The 17,865-nt window shown below is 47.1% G+C and overlaps 1 protein-coding gene across 1 annotated transcript in view; it reads left to right on the forward strand.

The window, feature by feature from the left end:
* The window catches only part of LOC306917944 (voltage-dependent T-type calcium channel subunit alpha-1H-like), a gene marked incomplete at its 3' end in the record, with an annotated part of 134,368 nt that extends 117,183 nt beyond the window's left edge, over positions 1-17,185 (forward strand). The window contains 6 exon segments of the mRNA XM_079530847.1: positions 1,785-2,047; positions 2,415-2,804; positions 10,328-10,431; positions 11,305-11,428; positions 13,121-13,189; positions 16,036-17,185. Coding sequence (XP_079386973.1) covers positions 1,785-2,047; positions 2,415-2,804; positions 10,328-10,431; positions 11,305-11,428; positions 13,121-13,189; positions 16,036-17,185 — 2,100 coding nt within the window.
* Positions 17,186-17,865: the final 680 nt, after the last annotated feature.

Below are 17,865 nucleotides of genomic sequence, written 5' to 3' on the forward strand. Positions count from 1 at the left end.
GGAGAGGAGAGGAGAGGAGAGGAGAGGAGGTGAAAGAGTCTCTCGGTAAACAGTTCAGGTGTAGTGACTGACAGTGGTGAACAGGTGATGGTCACGGGTCAGGCTGACCATATAAGGAGAGGAGGCGGAACAGGGAACCTTTGTGGTATCTTTACTGATACATTGATGAGTGTGCTGTACAAAGTAAACAGAAATATACAATATTTGGAATTATAAACATATCCAATAAACTAAATAAATAGCATTCAATTCATATTCAAGATGGGCAATAAGAAATAATATTCATAATAATCAGAAATCAGAATATCATATAATACTTAAAGCATCAAATTTGATTACATAAGTATAAGTCAGACTTACTCAGGATTAAATGTGAGAAACTATATTAAAGCAGGATAAACATTTCATAATTAAATCAATAAACATAACTTAAATGCACTGCTTAGGATTTCAAGGCCGGAACAAACGGTTCAAGTGGTCGAGCTACAGCTCAAACATATGTGCAGTCCATAATACATTGTGGTACATTGTCCCTTAACAGATTAATCGCCCAGGACGAAGTTCTTTGTCCTTTCTATTAGTAACGCCCGACGCTCAGGACGAAGTATTGTCCTAAAGACGAAGTTTATTGATACGAGAACAGATCGCCTGGCTGTATAGCCCAGGCGCGCCTGCTGGGCTCTCCTCGGTGACGCGCAAGACTGAGACGTCATCAAAAAACTCCCTCCTCTGTTTAGCTGATGAAAACGAAAATCTTAAAACGTTCATAAATCGCGATCTAAATCATCCCGTCTTTTTATGAAAAAAGATCCTGTGTTAGACGGCGCTCCGCGGTCCAGTCGCTAGTCTCGATAGATGTATTCTTGTCTCCCGTTGTTGTCGATCGATTCTAAAGTGCTGTGGCTATTGTTAGCTGCTACACAACATCATGAACTTCCGGCCGGTGCGTCCGGAAAAGGTGTCCGTGTTTATAAATCGACTGGGCGCATGAATGTAATGGATTAAATAGTTCCGGGCAATTAAAGTGTTAATGTGTGCTCATTAACCCCCACTGTGCAGGGGAGAGCAAACAGTGGCTAAATGATCCAAACTTACGTTGGTTCTTGGACGCACACAGGTTGCAGAAAAGGTAGAAAAGTGGAGGTTTGGGAGACAGGCAGCAGTGGTTTGGGGATCTGGGCTTGAGGAAATGAGTGCAGCTAGGCCACTTATAATAGCCTCCCACACCTGTGCGTGGCCAGGGAACAACCTGCCATTCAATCAGGCTTGATTGGATTGATTTGGTGTCGGTGCCTCTCCATGAGCCTTTTGACAAGAGGAGAGGAGAGGAGAGGATGGACCTGGAAAACACTTGTCATGTCAGAAGATGATTTTTATTTTATTTTTGTTTCATTTTAGCCAGACAACTATTCCACAATTTTCGAATGCTATATAGAGTCTGGAACTACACCTCCTGAAATCCGATTAAGGAAGCTGCCATTTCCGTTCACGAAAATATATTTTAAAATATCTTTACATTATCTTTTATTTTTTGTATTTCCATTTCTGCTAAGCAGCAAGCTATATATGCTTAAATGATTTCTATTTATATTAGGATAAATTTGCGCGACTGCATGTAAAGACGAAACGGAAGTGAGTTATATTTTACTCACGATCCGTTGCTCCAGATTGTATGACGGAAGCATTTGAAACTTGCGAGAGGCAACAGTGTGGCCACGCGAGACTAAGACCATGATGGAGATGACGACGGTTTGATACGTTGTGAATTCCTCTTCCTCCCCCAGAGCTGAAGATGTACTCTCTGATGATGACGGCCAACGGCCACGTGGACCCTCACAACTCCCTGTCTCCTCCCATAATCATGCGCACGGCCGCCACGCCCATGCCCACCCCCAAGAGCTCATTGGGCCCAGAGTCCATTCTGGGGGAGGAGCTTATCTACGGCGACGCGGGGCTGGGATATTCAGAGGCAGTGATCGCTCACGTGGACTCGCGTCGTGGAAGCTCCGCCTCCATGGACCCCTCGGCCTATGACCAGCGATCTCTGGTGAGTGACGGCCTTCAGGGAACGATTATAGTCACCAAACTCGTTCATTCCCTTTTCTGTTCACAAGCTATTGGCAACATTAAAACTTGAGAGAGAAAAAAATACTTTTAACAATTACAGTATGCAAGTACAGTGGCCAGTGTGCCGCTAGCTCGGCGCATGGTATTGCTGCTTGAATCGCTGTTGGGGTCCGTGAAAACCGAGCGCTCCTTTTTCAATCCGTACTGTCACATATATACAGTAAATACCGTACACACACCCATGCAGAATTATGGACAGCAGTTTTATCCTGTTTTGTACGGGACGTAGTTTAACTTCAGGTTTGCTTTTCTATTTGTATTTTTCTACTTAACTTGCACTTCTTCAGTCGAGTCCCGCCCGACGCTCGCCTCTCCCGGCCCGCGGCACGGGCAGCGGGTGGGGCAGCCGGCGGTCCAGCTGGAACAGCCTGAGCCGCGCGCCCAGCCTCAAGCGGCGGGACACCAGCGGCGAGCGGGAGAGCCTGCTGTCGGGCGAGGGCGCGGGGGAGGAGGAGGAGGACGACGACGACGACGATGGGGAGGAGGAAGGGGAGGCGGGGGGGCTGGTGGTCAGGGTGCCCCGCCCGGCGTCCCTGGAGCTGCTGCAGGCGTCGGCGCTGTGCCCGTCGATCGTAGCGGAGTACGGGGACTGTAACGGGAGGACCCTGACCTACGAGCCCAACGTCACCTCGGACCCCAAGGACGACTCGTCGCCCGAGGACGACTTGGAGGACGAGGTGAGTTACCTGGAACTGTCATCCTCAGGGCCCTATTCTCCAATCTCTTAAGTATAGAATGACTTACGACAAAACAGCTAAACACGTCTCCAGGTCTTAAGTGAAGTCATAAGACCTGGTACTTAGGACTCACAAAATAGTTTAAATCTGAAATAGAACACATGGAAATGCGAGGACGCAATGCTGAGAAACGGGGACCTAAAACTACAGTATATAATAGGTACCGTATAATATAAAACTACAGTATATAATAGGTACCGTATAATATAAAACTACAGTATATAATAGGTACCGTATAATATAAAACTACAGTATATAATAGGTACCGTATAATATAAAACTACAGTATATAATAGGTACCGTATATTTCTATAATCCAATCCAATCCACATTATTTATGAAGCACATTATACAACTCAAGGTTTACAAAGTGCTGTACAGGAAAATAAAAACGAAATATACTGTAGCTAAAACACAGAAAAACAACAGCAAGAACACACAGTAAACACAATACAAAAACAGAGACACAAAACATGGACTATAGAAACTATCAACCGGGGTTAAAAGCCAAGGTATAAACTATAAAGGGTGGGTGTTAAGGCGGGATTTAAAAGTCTCGATGGGGGGGCACGGGGGTACAGTTGGTAGTGCTGTCGCCTCCCAGCTAGAAGGTCCTGGGTTTGATTCCCGCTCGGGACGCTGTGGGTGCTGGCGGCGTGTTTCCTCCTCCGCGTCATCAGTGCCCATACCTGAGGTGGGGTTGGCGAAAGGGCCATTCTGTGTGGAGTTTGCATGTTCTCCCCGTGTCCCCTAGGGTAGGTACCCTCACAAAAAACATGCAGTAATCCTGGTCTCTAAACTGCCTCCCCCTGGCCAGCCGGAGCGCCTGATGGAGGGGAAAGGAACTGGTTGGAATAACGTGTTCCTTCCACGCACTACGGAGTGCATTCCATAGTGTGGGGGCTATGACGGAAAAGGCTCGGTCTTAAAAGCCATTTTCACTCATATTTTGCCCACTAAAACATATGTTGTGTCTGGAGTACAACTTTGATATAGTTTGCAACATACTGTGGATATGCTGTGGGTCGACTAGTTACCAAAATGATGCTATCAAATCAGAGTTTAGGGTGCCTTATGGTTACTCGCTTGAGATGCACTATTAGGCTGAGAAAAACATGGGTCGTGCACTTACTGATGTTTACGCTGTCCATGGTCCTGAGGGAGAGATGTCACTAAACTGTCCATGGATCTGAGGGAGAGATGGCACCCACCCATGTGTACATCAGGCTTTAGATTGAGCTGCTATCACCAAACTGCGGATATTGAGTGCCAACAGGCTGCATGTTTGTGATGCAGCGTCACACAATGAGCCCGATGAGTAGGCTGTTATTAGTTGAGCAAAGGCTCCAAGCCCCGTGGCGCGTGTGTGTGTGCATGTGTGTGTGTGTGTGTGTGCGTGTGTGCGTGTGCCTGTGTGTGTGTGTGCCTGTGTGCGTGTGTGTGTGTGTGCGTGTGTGTGTGTGTGTGTGTGTGTGTGTGTGTGTGTGTGTGTGTGTGTGTGTGTGTGTGTGTGTGTGTGTGTGTGTGTGTGTGTGTGTGTGTGTGTGCGTGCGTGCGTGCGTGCGTGCGTGCGTGCGTGCGTGCGTGCGTGCGTGCGTGCGTGCGTGCGTGCGTGCATGCGCGTGCGTGCGTGCATTGCTAATCTTCTAAATCGCTGGACCAGTAAGAGCTGCAAATGACTTGCGTGCACTCTGCCAGTAGGCCAAGGAGGAATTTATTTTCACATAATTGTGATTGTTTGGTTTGTAGAACATTTTTACACTGGCAGTCAATGGAAGTCGGATTGGGTTGAAAATGTGCCCTACTATTAAATGAAGACAACTATGTCTGCCCTTTGCTTTGCATCCTCATCTCCTGTTCTGGTCAGTGAGCTGACCACTCAGGAGATAGACCAATCATCTCCTGTTGTCGTCAGTGAGCTGACCACTCAGGAGATAGACCAATCATCTCCTGTTCTCGTCAGTGAGCTGGCCACTCAGGAGATAGACCAATCATCTCCTGTTCTCGTCAGTGAGATGACCACTCAGGAGATAGACCAATCATCTCCTGTTCTCGTCAGTGAGCTGACCACTCAGGAGATAGACCAATCATCTCCTGTTCTCGTCAGTGAGCTGACCACTCAGGAGATAGACCAATCATCTCCTGTTGTCGTCAGTGAGCTGACCACTCAGGAGATAGACCAATCATCTCCTGTTCTGGTCAGTGAGCTGACCACTCAGGAGATAGACCAATCATCTCCTGTTCTCGTCAGTGAGCTGACCACTCAGGAGATAGACCAATTTCCATCCTAAAACATGATCATCAGGTATTATTAGTATATAAGGATGAAGAGTTTTTTCAAAAAAGTGTACAGTATTTGTTAAAATGTTATTTTTATGTGGACACGCCCACGAGTTCATTAGATATGCCTGTTTTGCCTGGTGGGTGGTGATGGGTGGTGATCCACCTGAACTGAAGCCGCACCCACAGCTGTTTTTGTATGATAAAGTGGGAGGGGTTAGGGGAGGGGATGATATTTGTGATGTCACAATATCGCTGTTTTTTTCATTGGCATGTTTGACTGTACGTTTCAACCTCCAGGAAGAAACCCTAAATACAAAGGGAAGACATCATTGCACATAACAACCACACCAAGGGGTCTAATGAAGTACCGTCACCTCATACACACATGAAAAACTGGAAAAAATACAAAAATCACGGCACATCTTTAAGCTGGACAGACAGTGGGTGGAAATGTCCGATATGGACGTGTGGAGATGACCAATGGCTGTGCCTTCATAGATGACCGGCGTCACTGTAGAACGGTCACATGATGATGCCCAAGAACCACATGGAGGCCATGCTGTTCCTAGTCTAGACTCAGCAAGCCAAACGACGCCATGATGACGTTATGATGACGTCCTCCGCTGACGTTCAGGACGTTCAGGACTAGGCCAGATCACAGCCCATATGGGGATGATCTTTATGCCATTTCCAGGACGTCTTCACCAGTTGAAATGATATAGCTTATTCTGGAGATCTGACTAGTTATGATCAACTTAAGTTGATCTTAAGTTGATCTGGCCTCGATCAGACGCTCTCTGGTTCATCCAGGGACTTAGTGGACAGAATTTCTGTTGGTTCTGGGCCAGATCTGACTAGTCTTGGTTTGACTTCATCTGGCCCCAATCGAGACGTCACTAATTCGTCCAGGTCCTGACCATGCTTGCTGGGTCCATCTTGTTTGTTTAACAGTTTTTGAAGTGTGAGAACCACTGAAAAGAGAGAGAAAGACAGAGAACCAGCCAGATATCTAAATCGGAGACACTTCATCATTTTCTACTAATACTACATGTTTAATGGAGAGTGCCTGGTATTTAATCTCTGTGGGTGGTGATTTCCTCTGCCCCGGGGACCAGTAAACACTCCCTGTCCCTTCCCCTATTAGGTAAGGCCTTTGTAGAAAACAAACTCCGCTGATTTGAGTGGAATGTCAATAGACTGGCATATCCCATTAGCTTCCAGTTACGCGCTGGCTTATTTTCCAATTATAATGATGCGCGTGTGCCTGATATATGAACAGGAAATTGAGTGCCTGCTGCTTGTCTGGCTCCTCAGGTCCAATGTCAGTTTTGGCCTGTAATTCTTTAAGCCTAATTTGTATTTTGTAGCGAGCGCCACACGTGTCGCTCCCCCAAAATAACCGATTTTTCAAGTTAACTATGTGTACATCAGGCTTTAGATTGAGCTGCTATCTATTTCCATATTGTTCATTGTTCATTTTCACATAATCTGGCCATACTGTAACTCTCTGTCTCGCACGTCTCTTTGCGTGCGTGGGTGCGTGCGTGTGTGCGTGCATGCGTGGGTGCATGTGTGCGTGCGTGGGTGCATGCGTGCGTGGGTGCATGTGTGCGTGCATGTGTGGGTGCATGCGTGCGTGCATGTGTGGGTGCATGTGTGGGTGCATGTGTGCGTGCATGTGTGGGTGCATGTGTGGGTGCATGTGTGCGTGCATGCAAGCGTGGGTGCATGTGTGCGTGCATGCGTGGGTGCATGCGTGCGTGCATGTGTGGGTGCATGTGTGCGTGCATGTGTCGGTGCATGCGTGCGTGCGTGCATGCATGCGTAGTGCTTCCACTGTGGTTCTGGGTGAGCTCTGCTGTGGCAGGATTGATTCAACAATATGCTTCTCCCTGGACACAACCATTGTAAGAGCCTTAATGGAAGCTCCGTGTGTGTGTGTGTGTGTGTGTGTGTGTGTGTGTGTGTGTGTGTGTGTGTGTGTGTGTGTGTGTGTGTGTGTGTGTGTGTGTGTGTGTGTGTGTGTGTGTGTGTGTGTGTGTGTGTGTGTGTGTGTGTGTGTGTGTGTGTGTGTGTGTGTGTGTGTGTGTGTGTGTGACTGTGTTTGTGCTTATGTATGCAAAGGCTTACTGAGTTCAGGATCTTTGAGCAGCAGGTTCCTTTTGTGTCTCTCTCTCACACACACACACACACACACACACACACACACACACACACACACACACACACACACACACACACACACACACACACACACACACACACACACACACACACACACGTGGCAGCCTGCCAACTGAGCAGCGTGTGAGCAGCTTAAATTTGTCCCGTTTTTCTTCTTTTTTAATAAGAGTCCTGAGGTAGAGAACCCCTGCAGTGAAGCTAAGCCCCGTTTGTTTTATTTAGAACTTCAACGACTTTCACTACTAGTTTCTGTCGAGCGAGGACAATTTCGGAACCTCTGGTGCTCTCGGCACAATTAACTTCATTTCTACTTAAACGAGTAAACACTTGCTTTTTCGGCCCCCATAGATTTGAAGGTAAAAGTGCCAGCGTTAGCAATACATGCAGCGGTGTGTCTCCCTCTGGTCTGTGTGTGGATGCAACGATCCATTGTTTGTAATCTACTGTGCGGTGTGTTTAATTGATGAGGGCGGCGGCCACTTCAAAGTGGCTCAGTCACTCAGGGGATTTATTGCTCTCATTTGGGGAATGTGGACTCGCACCTCCACCACTGAAACGGTTCATATGGCGACAGAGCAACAAGGGCAACCACCAGGCGACCTACCAGAGAGGACGTCTGAATATAACATACATGGACGTGCACACATAGACATCAAAGGGGGCTTCAGCCCCTGCCCTTTTACCCGTCTGTAAAACAACTGCCCTTTCCAGACCACGAATGCAGCATTTACTATGGTGAAAGAAATGCAAATGCTACTCCTTTCCATGCCATGCCGGAAGGCAGCATTCAGAGGAAAAAGCAGTGTTCAGGAGAATTGCTTTTTTTCCCGAAATCTCCTGAACTTAAAACACAGTATTTTGCGTTGAACACATTTGTTTAGAAATCCATGACGTTACACTGCATCTCCACTAGCTAAAGAGTGCTGGGTTGCGCCCCGAAAATAGCTGATCTACAAGCTCCCTGCGACCCGTTGTGAGCTTGTAGATCTGCTATTTTCGGGGCGTTTGGACATTTTTGTTCAAAAGTGCCCTCTTAGCCCTCTTACGGGATTTCAGGCCCTGCCCCTCTAACACTCTCTGCACGTCCCTGATAACATTGTGTGTTTTGGTGAAACGGTCTTCTCTGGTAGAGAATTCCCATCACTGGAATCAGGGCCGGATTAACACCTCTGAGGGCCCCTGGGCACTGAAGCTCGAAGGGCCCCCCTTCACGCGCGCGCAACATTTTTGCGGTTTTGGAGCCGTTTTGGGGCAGTTTTATGCAGTTATATTAGCCTATTTCCGGTCGCCTACCCCCCCCAGAGTGACAGCCAATCTAGCGCATTGTTGCTGCTTTACACACAATTGCACTTTTTAGCTGCCCTTCTCACCAACAATAAAACACTAATCTTTTTAGACATTTCATTCGGATTAGCAGGGAAATTTTCTGTGGAGCTAAAAAAACAAAAAACTAAACAAAACCGGCCCTGACTGGAATAGTCTCCCTACTGAAGTAAGACAGATCGCCAACTAATTGACCTTATAGCAGATCTACAAGCTCGTAGCGCGCCACCGAGTGGCGCGCTACGAGCTTGTAGATCTGCTATTTTTTTTTAAATCGTGAAAATATTTATTTCAGAAAACTGGAGGATTTAGAAGATTTTTTTTAAATGTTGAGGTCAGGCCTGAATGGGTTAAGAGGTGGCTCAAAGCAAACCAAATCTGTTGTCATGGGTAATTATGAGCTCCATTTGTCACTGGTGTCACTTCTGATCATTTCACTGTAATGGTTCTGTCCCCTGTACTGTACTATGTGTACTTGATGTCTATGTCTTGTAAGAGATCAGTGGTTTTCAGCCAGGGGTCCGGGGACCACCAGGGGTCCTTGCGTGGGTTCCAGGTGGTCCCCAGATAAATGATGGAGAGTTGGTAACCAAATGGACCCTTATAGATCTTTAACTCAAAATCATCTTAAAATCATCTTAAAATCATTTTACGCTCTCAAGAGTTACGTTATTATTAAATATCTGCATTCCTTAATTTGCAATAAGTCTACACAGGATGTAGAATAAGTCTACACAGAATGTAGAATAAGTCTACACAGAATGTAGAATAAGTCTACACAGAATGTAGTCTACACAGAATGTAGTCTACACAGAATGTAGAATAAGTCTACACAGAATGTAGAATAAGTCTACACAGAATGTAGTCTACACAGAATGTAGTCTACACAGAATGTAGAATAAGTCTACACAGAATGTAGAATAAGTCTACACAGAATGTAGAATAAGTCTACACAGAATGTAGAATAAGTCTACACAGAATGTAGTCTACACAGAATGTAGTCTACACAGAATGTAGAATAAGTCTACACAGAATGTAGAATAAGTCTACACAGAATGTAGTCTACACAGAATGTAGAATAAGTCTACACAGAATGTAGAATAAGTCTACACAGAATGTAGAATAAGTCTACACAGAATGTTGTCTACACAGAATGTAGAATAAGTCTACACAGAATGTAGAATAAGTCTACACAGAATGTAGAATAAGTCTACACAGAATACACAGAATGTAGAATAATTGTCATTTCAGTATTGATGGTACCACATCAATATGGCATTGAAATGTGGACAAAATCTTATCCAACGACAACAAAATATTCAAAGTCTTGGGTTTAAGAGTCTAGGGGCTGTGTCTTAAGTACCAGGTCTTATTACTTAACTTAAGACCTGGAGGCGTGGTCAATGCTCTTTGGCCACTCAGAATAGCCAAATGGCATCGATCACGCCTCCAGGTCTTAAGTTATGTAATAAGACCTGGTACTTAAGACACGCAAAATACAGCCCTTTAAATGTCATCAAAATGGTGGTCCGTGGCTCAAATGCAGGATAGATAATGGGCCTTGATATGAAATAGGTTAAAAACCACAGTAATAGATGATGAAGAAAAGTGGTGACGAAGATGATGAGGGTAGAAAGGAACGACTGTGTGACCTCTGACCTCTCTCTCCTCAGACCTCTCTGTTCTATCGCATCAAGAAGGAGCTCGTGGACAGGAAGCCACGCTGGTGCAGAGAGCACGAAGAATGGGCTCTGTACCTCTTCTGTCCCGAGAACAGGTGGGTGTCACACCGCACGCACCACCACCACCACCACGCACGCACGCACGCACGCACGCACGCACCACCACCACCACCACGCACGCACGCACGCACGCACGCACGCACGCCGCACGCCGCACGCACGCACGCACGCACGCACGCACGCACGCACGCACGCACGCACGCACGCACGCACGCACGCACGCACGCACGCACGCACACACACACACACACGCACGCATGCACGCACGCACGCACATGTTTGTATTACTATACTTGGGAGGACCTCAACATTTTAAGGTGACAATTTAATATTTTAGTATAATTATACAGACACATGCACGCCACGCACACATGCTCACTCACACGCACGCACGCACGTTGCACGCATGCATGCATGCATGCATGCATGACGGCGTGCTGGCACGCACACTCATCCCGCATATTTCACAACATCCACTCTCGCGCTTACTTATTGTAATCTCTGCATGTTTTGCAAAATGAGGGCCCTTCCTTCAGTGTGAGGATTAAATAAAGGTGAAATGAAAATCAAATGTAAATTCACACACATAAATACATATACGTCCATGTTTGCTCTTACATATACGTACTTAAGATGCAGATTAACATTAGCATAATGTATATAATATTCAATATAGAGTCAGTATTCTTTCATCTTTGTGGTTTCATTTGCTTATCTCATTCTCCCCGTTTCCTATTGCTTCTTTTCCTGCTTTCCTTCATTGCCTTCGTTTTCCCGCTTCATTCTCTATCTCTTTGTCACGGTTACAGTAAGTCAAAGTGTGTGTGTGTGTGTGTGTGTGTGTGTGTGTGTGTGTGTGTGTGCGTGTGCGTGTGCGTGTGTGTGTGTGTGTGCGTGTGGGTGTGTAGGTTTCGTATATGGTGTCAGGGTATGATCTCTCATAAGATGTTTGACCACATCGTGCTGGTGTTCATCTTTCTGAACTGCATCACCATCGCGCTGGAGAGACCAGACATACAGCCTCACAGCACGGTGAGGCACACACACACACACACACACACACACACACACACGCACGCACGCACGCTAGGGGTGTGCGTCTCACCCCCTGAGACCCATTTGAAAAAGTATCTTCACACGTCATCAACCATCTGATGCATATAGTCAGAATGTTTTTTTTTACTCCTTTTCTCCCAAATATAGTTGTTATGCCTATTAGGCTCTTTGCATAACTGTATTCAATAACTAAAGCATAACATAATGCTAACACCAAAAGGGGTTCCCGCTCAAGCTTGTAGATCTTTGAAAAATCGTGAAAATGTGGCGCAAATCTTTGAATATATATTCTTCCACAGCCAACATTTTTAACTCAAATATTTGCTTCTGGGGGGTCCCTGGAACAACATATTTTCAGACGGGGGTCCGCGGCCAAATACAGATCATTTTTGGGGGTCCTTGACATGAAAATGTTTGAGAACGACTAACATAGAAACATGTTTTTTTCAGAAAACTGTCAGGATTTAGAAGACATTTGTACTGTACATTCGTCCTCAGGTCTAAGTGGATTAAAGCAAAGTCAAATCTCACGACTGAAAAGTGCCCAGTCCTAATATGTGTCATTTGTGAAACAGCGTGAAAGGAGTCACCACACACTAGCACTGTGTGTCCTACACACTTAACTCATTGACTGCCATCTGGTGGTGACTCCGAGCGGCGCAGGCCCGCCACACATTATAACTCAATGGGCGAGGCTCGTAGATTGAAAGCCGGTTTGGCCGGAAACTCCCAGTCAGGAAGTAAAAAAACGATATTTAACGGCTGCCGCAAATCAAGTCATTTAATCATCATATAAAACCCAAAACATACTTTTTGTAAGCGAGGATCATATCGTTTAGGCCCTAAACGATATGATCCTCGCCTCATTACCCTAAACTTTAGGGTAATGAGGCGTAAAAGCTGTGTCCCCATAGACGGCATAAGACCAGTGGATTTTCCATTTCCGTTTTTTTTTTCTTTTTTACCGCACCGCACCAGAACCGGAGTGTTATGAGCACATACTGGACGCAGTTGATCACCGTAATCAATTGATATTAAAAAAGGCGATTTCGGCGCCGAGCCCCATTAGAAAAAAGGCGTGTCTGCGATAAACAAGTGATAAATGATGATGTTTTGGTAGCAAAACAGCGAAACAGTTGAGGAAACTGCAGATTGGGGCATTAATGATTGTGGTTATGAAATATCTGAGATCATTAGGGGTTTTCTGGAACACTGAAATAACTAATAACCAAAAAATACTCTCACTCTCAGCCCGACATCCTTTACAAAACAAAGGGAGGGAGGGAGGACTAAGAGATAAGCATAATGAGGGAGAAAACTTTGTAGAATCATATAATGGCTCCTATTAAATACTAAATAAGTTACACTTGTCTTTTTTTATGGACATACAAATTCCCAGGGAATACTGTATTATTATTCTGTTTAATATACACAGACACACACACACATGTGAGCTGACATACATACACAAATACACAGATAATGCTTCCATAATAATGAATTATAGCAGCAGCCTTCTTCATACAGTATACATGCGATCATCAGTACGTCCAGGTTATATAATGTGTGTGTGTGTGTGTGTGTGTGTGTGTGTGTGTGTGTGTGTGTGTGTGTGTGTGTGTGTGTGTGTGTGTGTGTGTGTGTGTGTGTGTGTGTGTGGTCCTGTAGGAGCGCGTGTTCCTGAGTGTATCCAACTATGTCTTCACTGTTATCTTCCTGGCTGAGATGACTGTAAAGGTAAGACATGTTCTTATTATTCCTGCCAGGCAGGCCGGCAGTTCCTGTGAAAAGCTTTGACGCATCTTTCAACTTGGCCTCATGGTCGCACTATTACGGTCCATTTCACATTGTGGCCTATAACTCCTGAACCATAGGCTAGGTCGTACAGTCAAAAATAGGTTTTCCCTGGATTGTGCCTGACAAGATGTTTTCTCCATTTTGTGTTTTTTTGGGCTCCATTTTGTGTTTTTTTGGTCACTTGCAAAAAAATAATCGGTATATATCACCTCTGTGGTCACGTGATCACAATGCATCTGTCAGCTTTTTTCAGATTCCCTTCTGATTGGCTACGACTGACTTTCAAAGTTTGCTGGAAGGGCCTGTTTTGCAAAAAGAAATTAACGTCCAATTGTCGCAAAACAAAAGAGTGCATTTTTCTAGTTCATTTTCTGTTAAAGTTTTTATTGTGACAAATTGCATCTGTACCTCCAGTGTGGATAGCGCGTTCTAGATCACCTTCTATTTATTTTTGGTGACCCTATTCCCCCTCTGCCCTATAGCACCACCCATAGGCCAGACTTTCCACTTGCACACAAAACAATTCACAATCTAACGGGTGGAGTGTAACTTGCTGAGCACATCTTTGCTCCCCGTAGGATGAACCCATACACATAGTAGTGTTGTTATGTTGCATGGTTCCATACGGGTGGTGGCCCTGGGCTTAATCATCGATTCGTTGTGTTGTTAATTATGTCCCATGGTTCCGTCCGGGTGGGCTTAAACATTGATTATACAACAGGTAGTTCCCGACGAAGGCTCACAAAGCAATCTGATTGGTTGAAATCGCTTCAAACCAGCATGATGGAACGCCTAGCCCTGGGCCTAATCACATTTAATTAATCACTCCTCACTGCAGTCCGCATCTGATTAGACCACATATGGAACAGCTGCACGCCTGCGTCACGCTGTCCTAGCCTACTGGAGGGAAACCTCAAAACAACAAACCGCAGTACCCAGAAATGAATGGTTGGAAGAAGAGGATAAGAAGGAGAACGCCAAACCAAACAAAGAGAGATATTATGTTGCAGTGTCAAAAGAAGACCTCGATAACTTAGAAAAGTCTAGGAATGAAGTCAACTACTTGGACAACGAAAATAGCCGATCTACAAGTTCACAAGCTTGTGGAGCAGTTATTTTGGCCACGCGACATGGTCGCACGACGAAGCATATCTTGCGTTCCTCCCACTGCACCGGGCCGGCTTTGACGGAGCCTCAGAGCACAGCTACTTTGAATCAAACGGAGACTATTTAACCAATTTTGGGCGGGAACCCCTTTTGGTGTTAGCATCATGTTATGCTTTAGCTATTGAAAAATAGCAGATCTACAAGCTCATAGCGCGCCACCGAGTGGCGTGCTACGAGCTTGTAGGTCTGCTATTTTTGAAAAATCGAAGAACGACTGACATAGAAACATAGCTTTTTCAGAAAACTGTCAGGATGTAGAAGACATTTTTAGAATCTGATCTCAGGTCAAAATGGGTTAATGTCTCAGTGAAATGAACTCTTCAGGGAAACATTATTTTTTATTTTGATAGTGAATTGCCCCACAATATGAATTCATTTTGATGTGTTTTGTTTTGTTGGTAACTGTTGTATATTCGCAGTATTACATTGCTTTACCGTGATTATTGGCACTTCAGTGATGTTTAATTAGTTGTGTCGTTATGTTCCATATTGGTTCCGTCCAGGTGGGCTCAGGCTCCGCTCACACATAAGAGACGGGTGTCTCCCGGACGGTTAGCTCAACCGTCTGGGCATCTAGGCTGCCAAGCCAGCTGGACGGCGTGCCGCGGGTTCGACTCCCGAGCCCGACGGCCTTTGCCGCGTGTCACTCCCCATCTCCCTCCCCCTTTCCTGTCTAATTACTGTACCCTATCAATAAAGGTAAAAAAAAGGCAAAAAAAATAAAAAATAAGAAAAGAGACGGGTGTCTGGCTGCTTGTCGCCTGTCCTCTCTGTGACAGCTCGCAATTCATTTTCAATGGGAGCCACGTGGTGTTGACGAGACAACCCTGTTCGATGGCTGTGTTCTGCCCTCCTCCCCCCCATCGGACAAGGTTGTCTCGCCAAAACCACGTGACTCCCATTGAACATGAACTGTGAGCTGCCCGACACACAGAGGAGACAGGAGACACAGAGGAGACGCCCTGGGCCCTATCTTGTGCAACATACGAGTCCTTTTTCCACCACTGATGTATCCACATGGTGGTGCAACAGTAATGCTTTTTTCACACGGACAGACGCAAAAGATACAAAGGTGCAAAGCGACACAGCGTATTTGTAGCTTTTGCAGCAGCCACACACGTCGTATGCATCTTTGCATCTTCATGCCGCTGGCTTCCATTGACAATGAATGGTAGACTGCAGATTTGCATCTGCCCGTCTGAACGAAGCATTATACACTATATATCCACTGTGACGCAACAGTAACACTATATGGGCCCTATTTGTGTCAGTGCTAAACCCCTTATCCCTAAATGTATTTGCCATTTTTTACTATTTTGAAAAACATTTTAAAATAGCCAATCTACATTGACACATTGTGAGCTTGTGGATCGGCTATTTGAACTATTTTAAAATGTTTTTCAAATAGTAAAAAGAGAAAAAAAAGGCAAATAAGTTTATGGATAAGGGGTAAGGGGTGGTGCAAGATTATAGCCTCCTGTCTCTTATGTGTGAGTCCAGCCTTGAACATTGATTGGTTGTGTTGTTATGTCCCATGGTTCCGTCCAGGTCTTGGGCTTAATCATTGATTTTGCTTCCAGGTGGTGGCCGCGGGCTTAAACATTGATTATTCCTTCCAGGTGGTGGCGCTGGGCTTCTGCTGGGGGAAGCAGAGTTACCTGAAGTCCAGCTGGAACGTGCTGGACGGCCTGCTGGTGTTTGTGTCCCTGGTGGACATCATGGTGTCCATGGCGTACCGAGGAGGAAACAGGATCCTGGGGATCCTCCGAGTCCTGCGGCTGTTACGCACACTGCGCCCACTCAGGTACGCTCACGGCCCCGGGGCCACACTGGGCCCACTCAGGTACGCTCACGGCCCCGGGGCCACACTGGGCCCACTCAGGTACGCTCACGGCCCCGGGGTCACACTGGGCCCACTCAGGTACGCTCACGGCCCCGGGCCACACTGGGCCCACTCAGGTACGCTCACGGCCCCGGGGCCACACTGGGCCCACTCAGGTACGCTCACGGCCCCGGGGCCACACTGGGCCCACTCAGGTACGCTCACGGCCCCGGGGTCACACTGGGCCCACTCAGGTACGCTCACGGCCCCGGGTCACACTGCGCCCACTCAGGTACGCTCACGGCCCGGGGTCACACTGGGCCCACTCAGGTACGCTCACGGCCCCGGGTCACACTGCGCCCACTCAGGTACGCTCACGGCCCCGGGGCCACACTGGGCCCACTCAGGTACGCTCACGGCCCCGGGGCCACACTGGGCCCACTCAGGTACGCTCACGGCCCCGGGCCACACTGCGCCCACTCAGGTACGCTCACGGCCCCGGGGCCACACTGGGCCCACTCAGGTACGCTCACGGCCCCGGGGCCACACTGGGCCCACTCAGGTACGCTCACGGCCCCGGGCCACACTGCGCCCACTCAGGTACGCTCACGGCCCAGGGGCCACACTGGGCCCACTCAGGTACGCTCACGGCCCCGGGGCCACACTGCGCCCACTCAGGTACGCTCACGGCCCCGGGTCACACTGCGCCCACTCAGGTACGCTCACGGCCCCGGGGCCACACTGCGCCCACTCAGGTACGCTCACGGCCCCGGGCCACACTGGGCCCACTCAGGTACGCTCACGGCCCCGGGCCACACTGCGCCCACTCAGGTACGCTCACGGCCCCGGGCCACACTGGGCCCACTCAGGTACGCTCACGGCCCCGGGGCCACACTGCGCCCACTCAGGTACGCTCACGGCCCCGGGGCCACACTGGACCCACTCAGGTACGCTCACGGCCCCGGGGCCACACTGGGCACGCTACGTATCCCGACCACTGGTAGAGCGGAACAGAAGCAGCACGGAGACGTTTAACGGGTACAACAACAGCGTCCGGCACGCGTTAACACGTCATGTACAGAACAGGAGAGTTTGCTGCTTTTCTCTCAACACACCAGGGAAGATAAAGACAAAAGCTTAGATTTGGTTGATTAAAGTCTGACATGCGCTGCGGGTTAAACTCTTGGCATGTCAGGAAACAAATGCCTGCACCCCATATGGACGGTATAACAGATATATATATACAGCTGTTCCTAAAACGAAAATGACATTGTCTACCGTCCGTTCAGCGTTCTAATATAAGAACTGTTTTCTGTGTACATACTCCACCTGTCGCCTCGATTCCATTCAGCCGTGCAAAGTTGATTAGTCAATTACCACTACTATAAACAGTTTACCCGTTTTTATATTGATATTCAATCCCCTCGTTCCTTCCCTGGTGAGTGATGTACCTGTATCGCCTCCACTCACTCTCTCTACTGCCAGGAGAGCTTTAGTGTTAATATACACTAATATAGTTATTTATATCCTATTGGATAGCACAATACAGTGTAAAAGCTGCGAACACACAGTAAAATGTGCAACATTGCGTAGACAGTGCCATTGATTATAGTGGCAGCTTGCGTGT

Source organism: Electrona antarctica (assembly GCF_951216825.1).
Source record: "Electrona antarctica genome assembly, contig: scaffold_197, whole genome shotgun sequence".
NCBI lineage: Eukaryota > Metazoa > Chordata > Actinopteri > Myctophiformes > Myctophidae > Electrona > Electrona antarctica.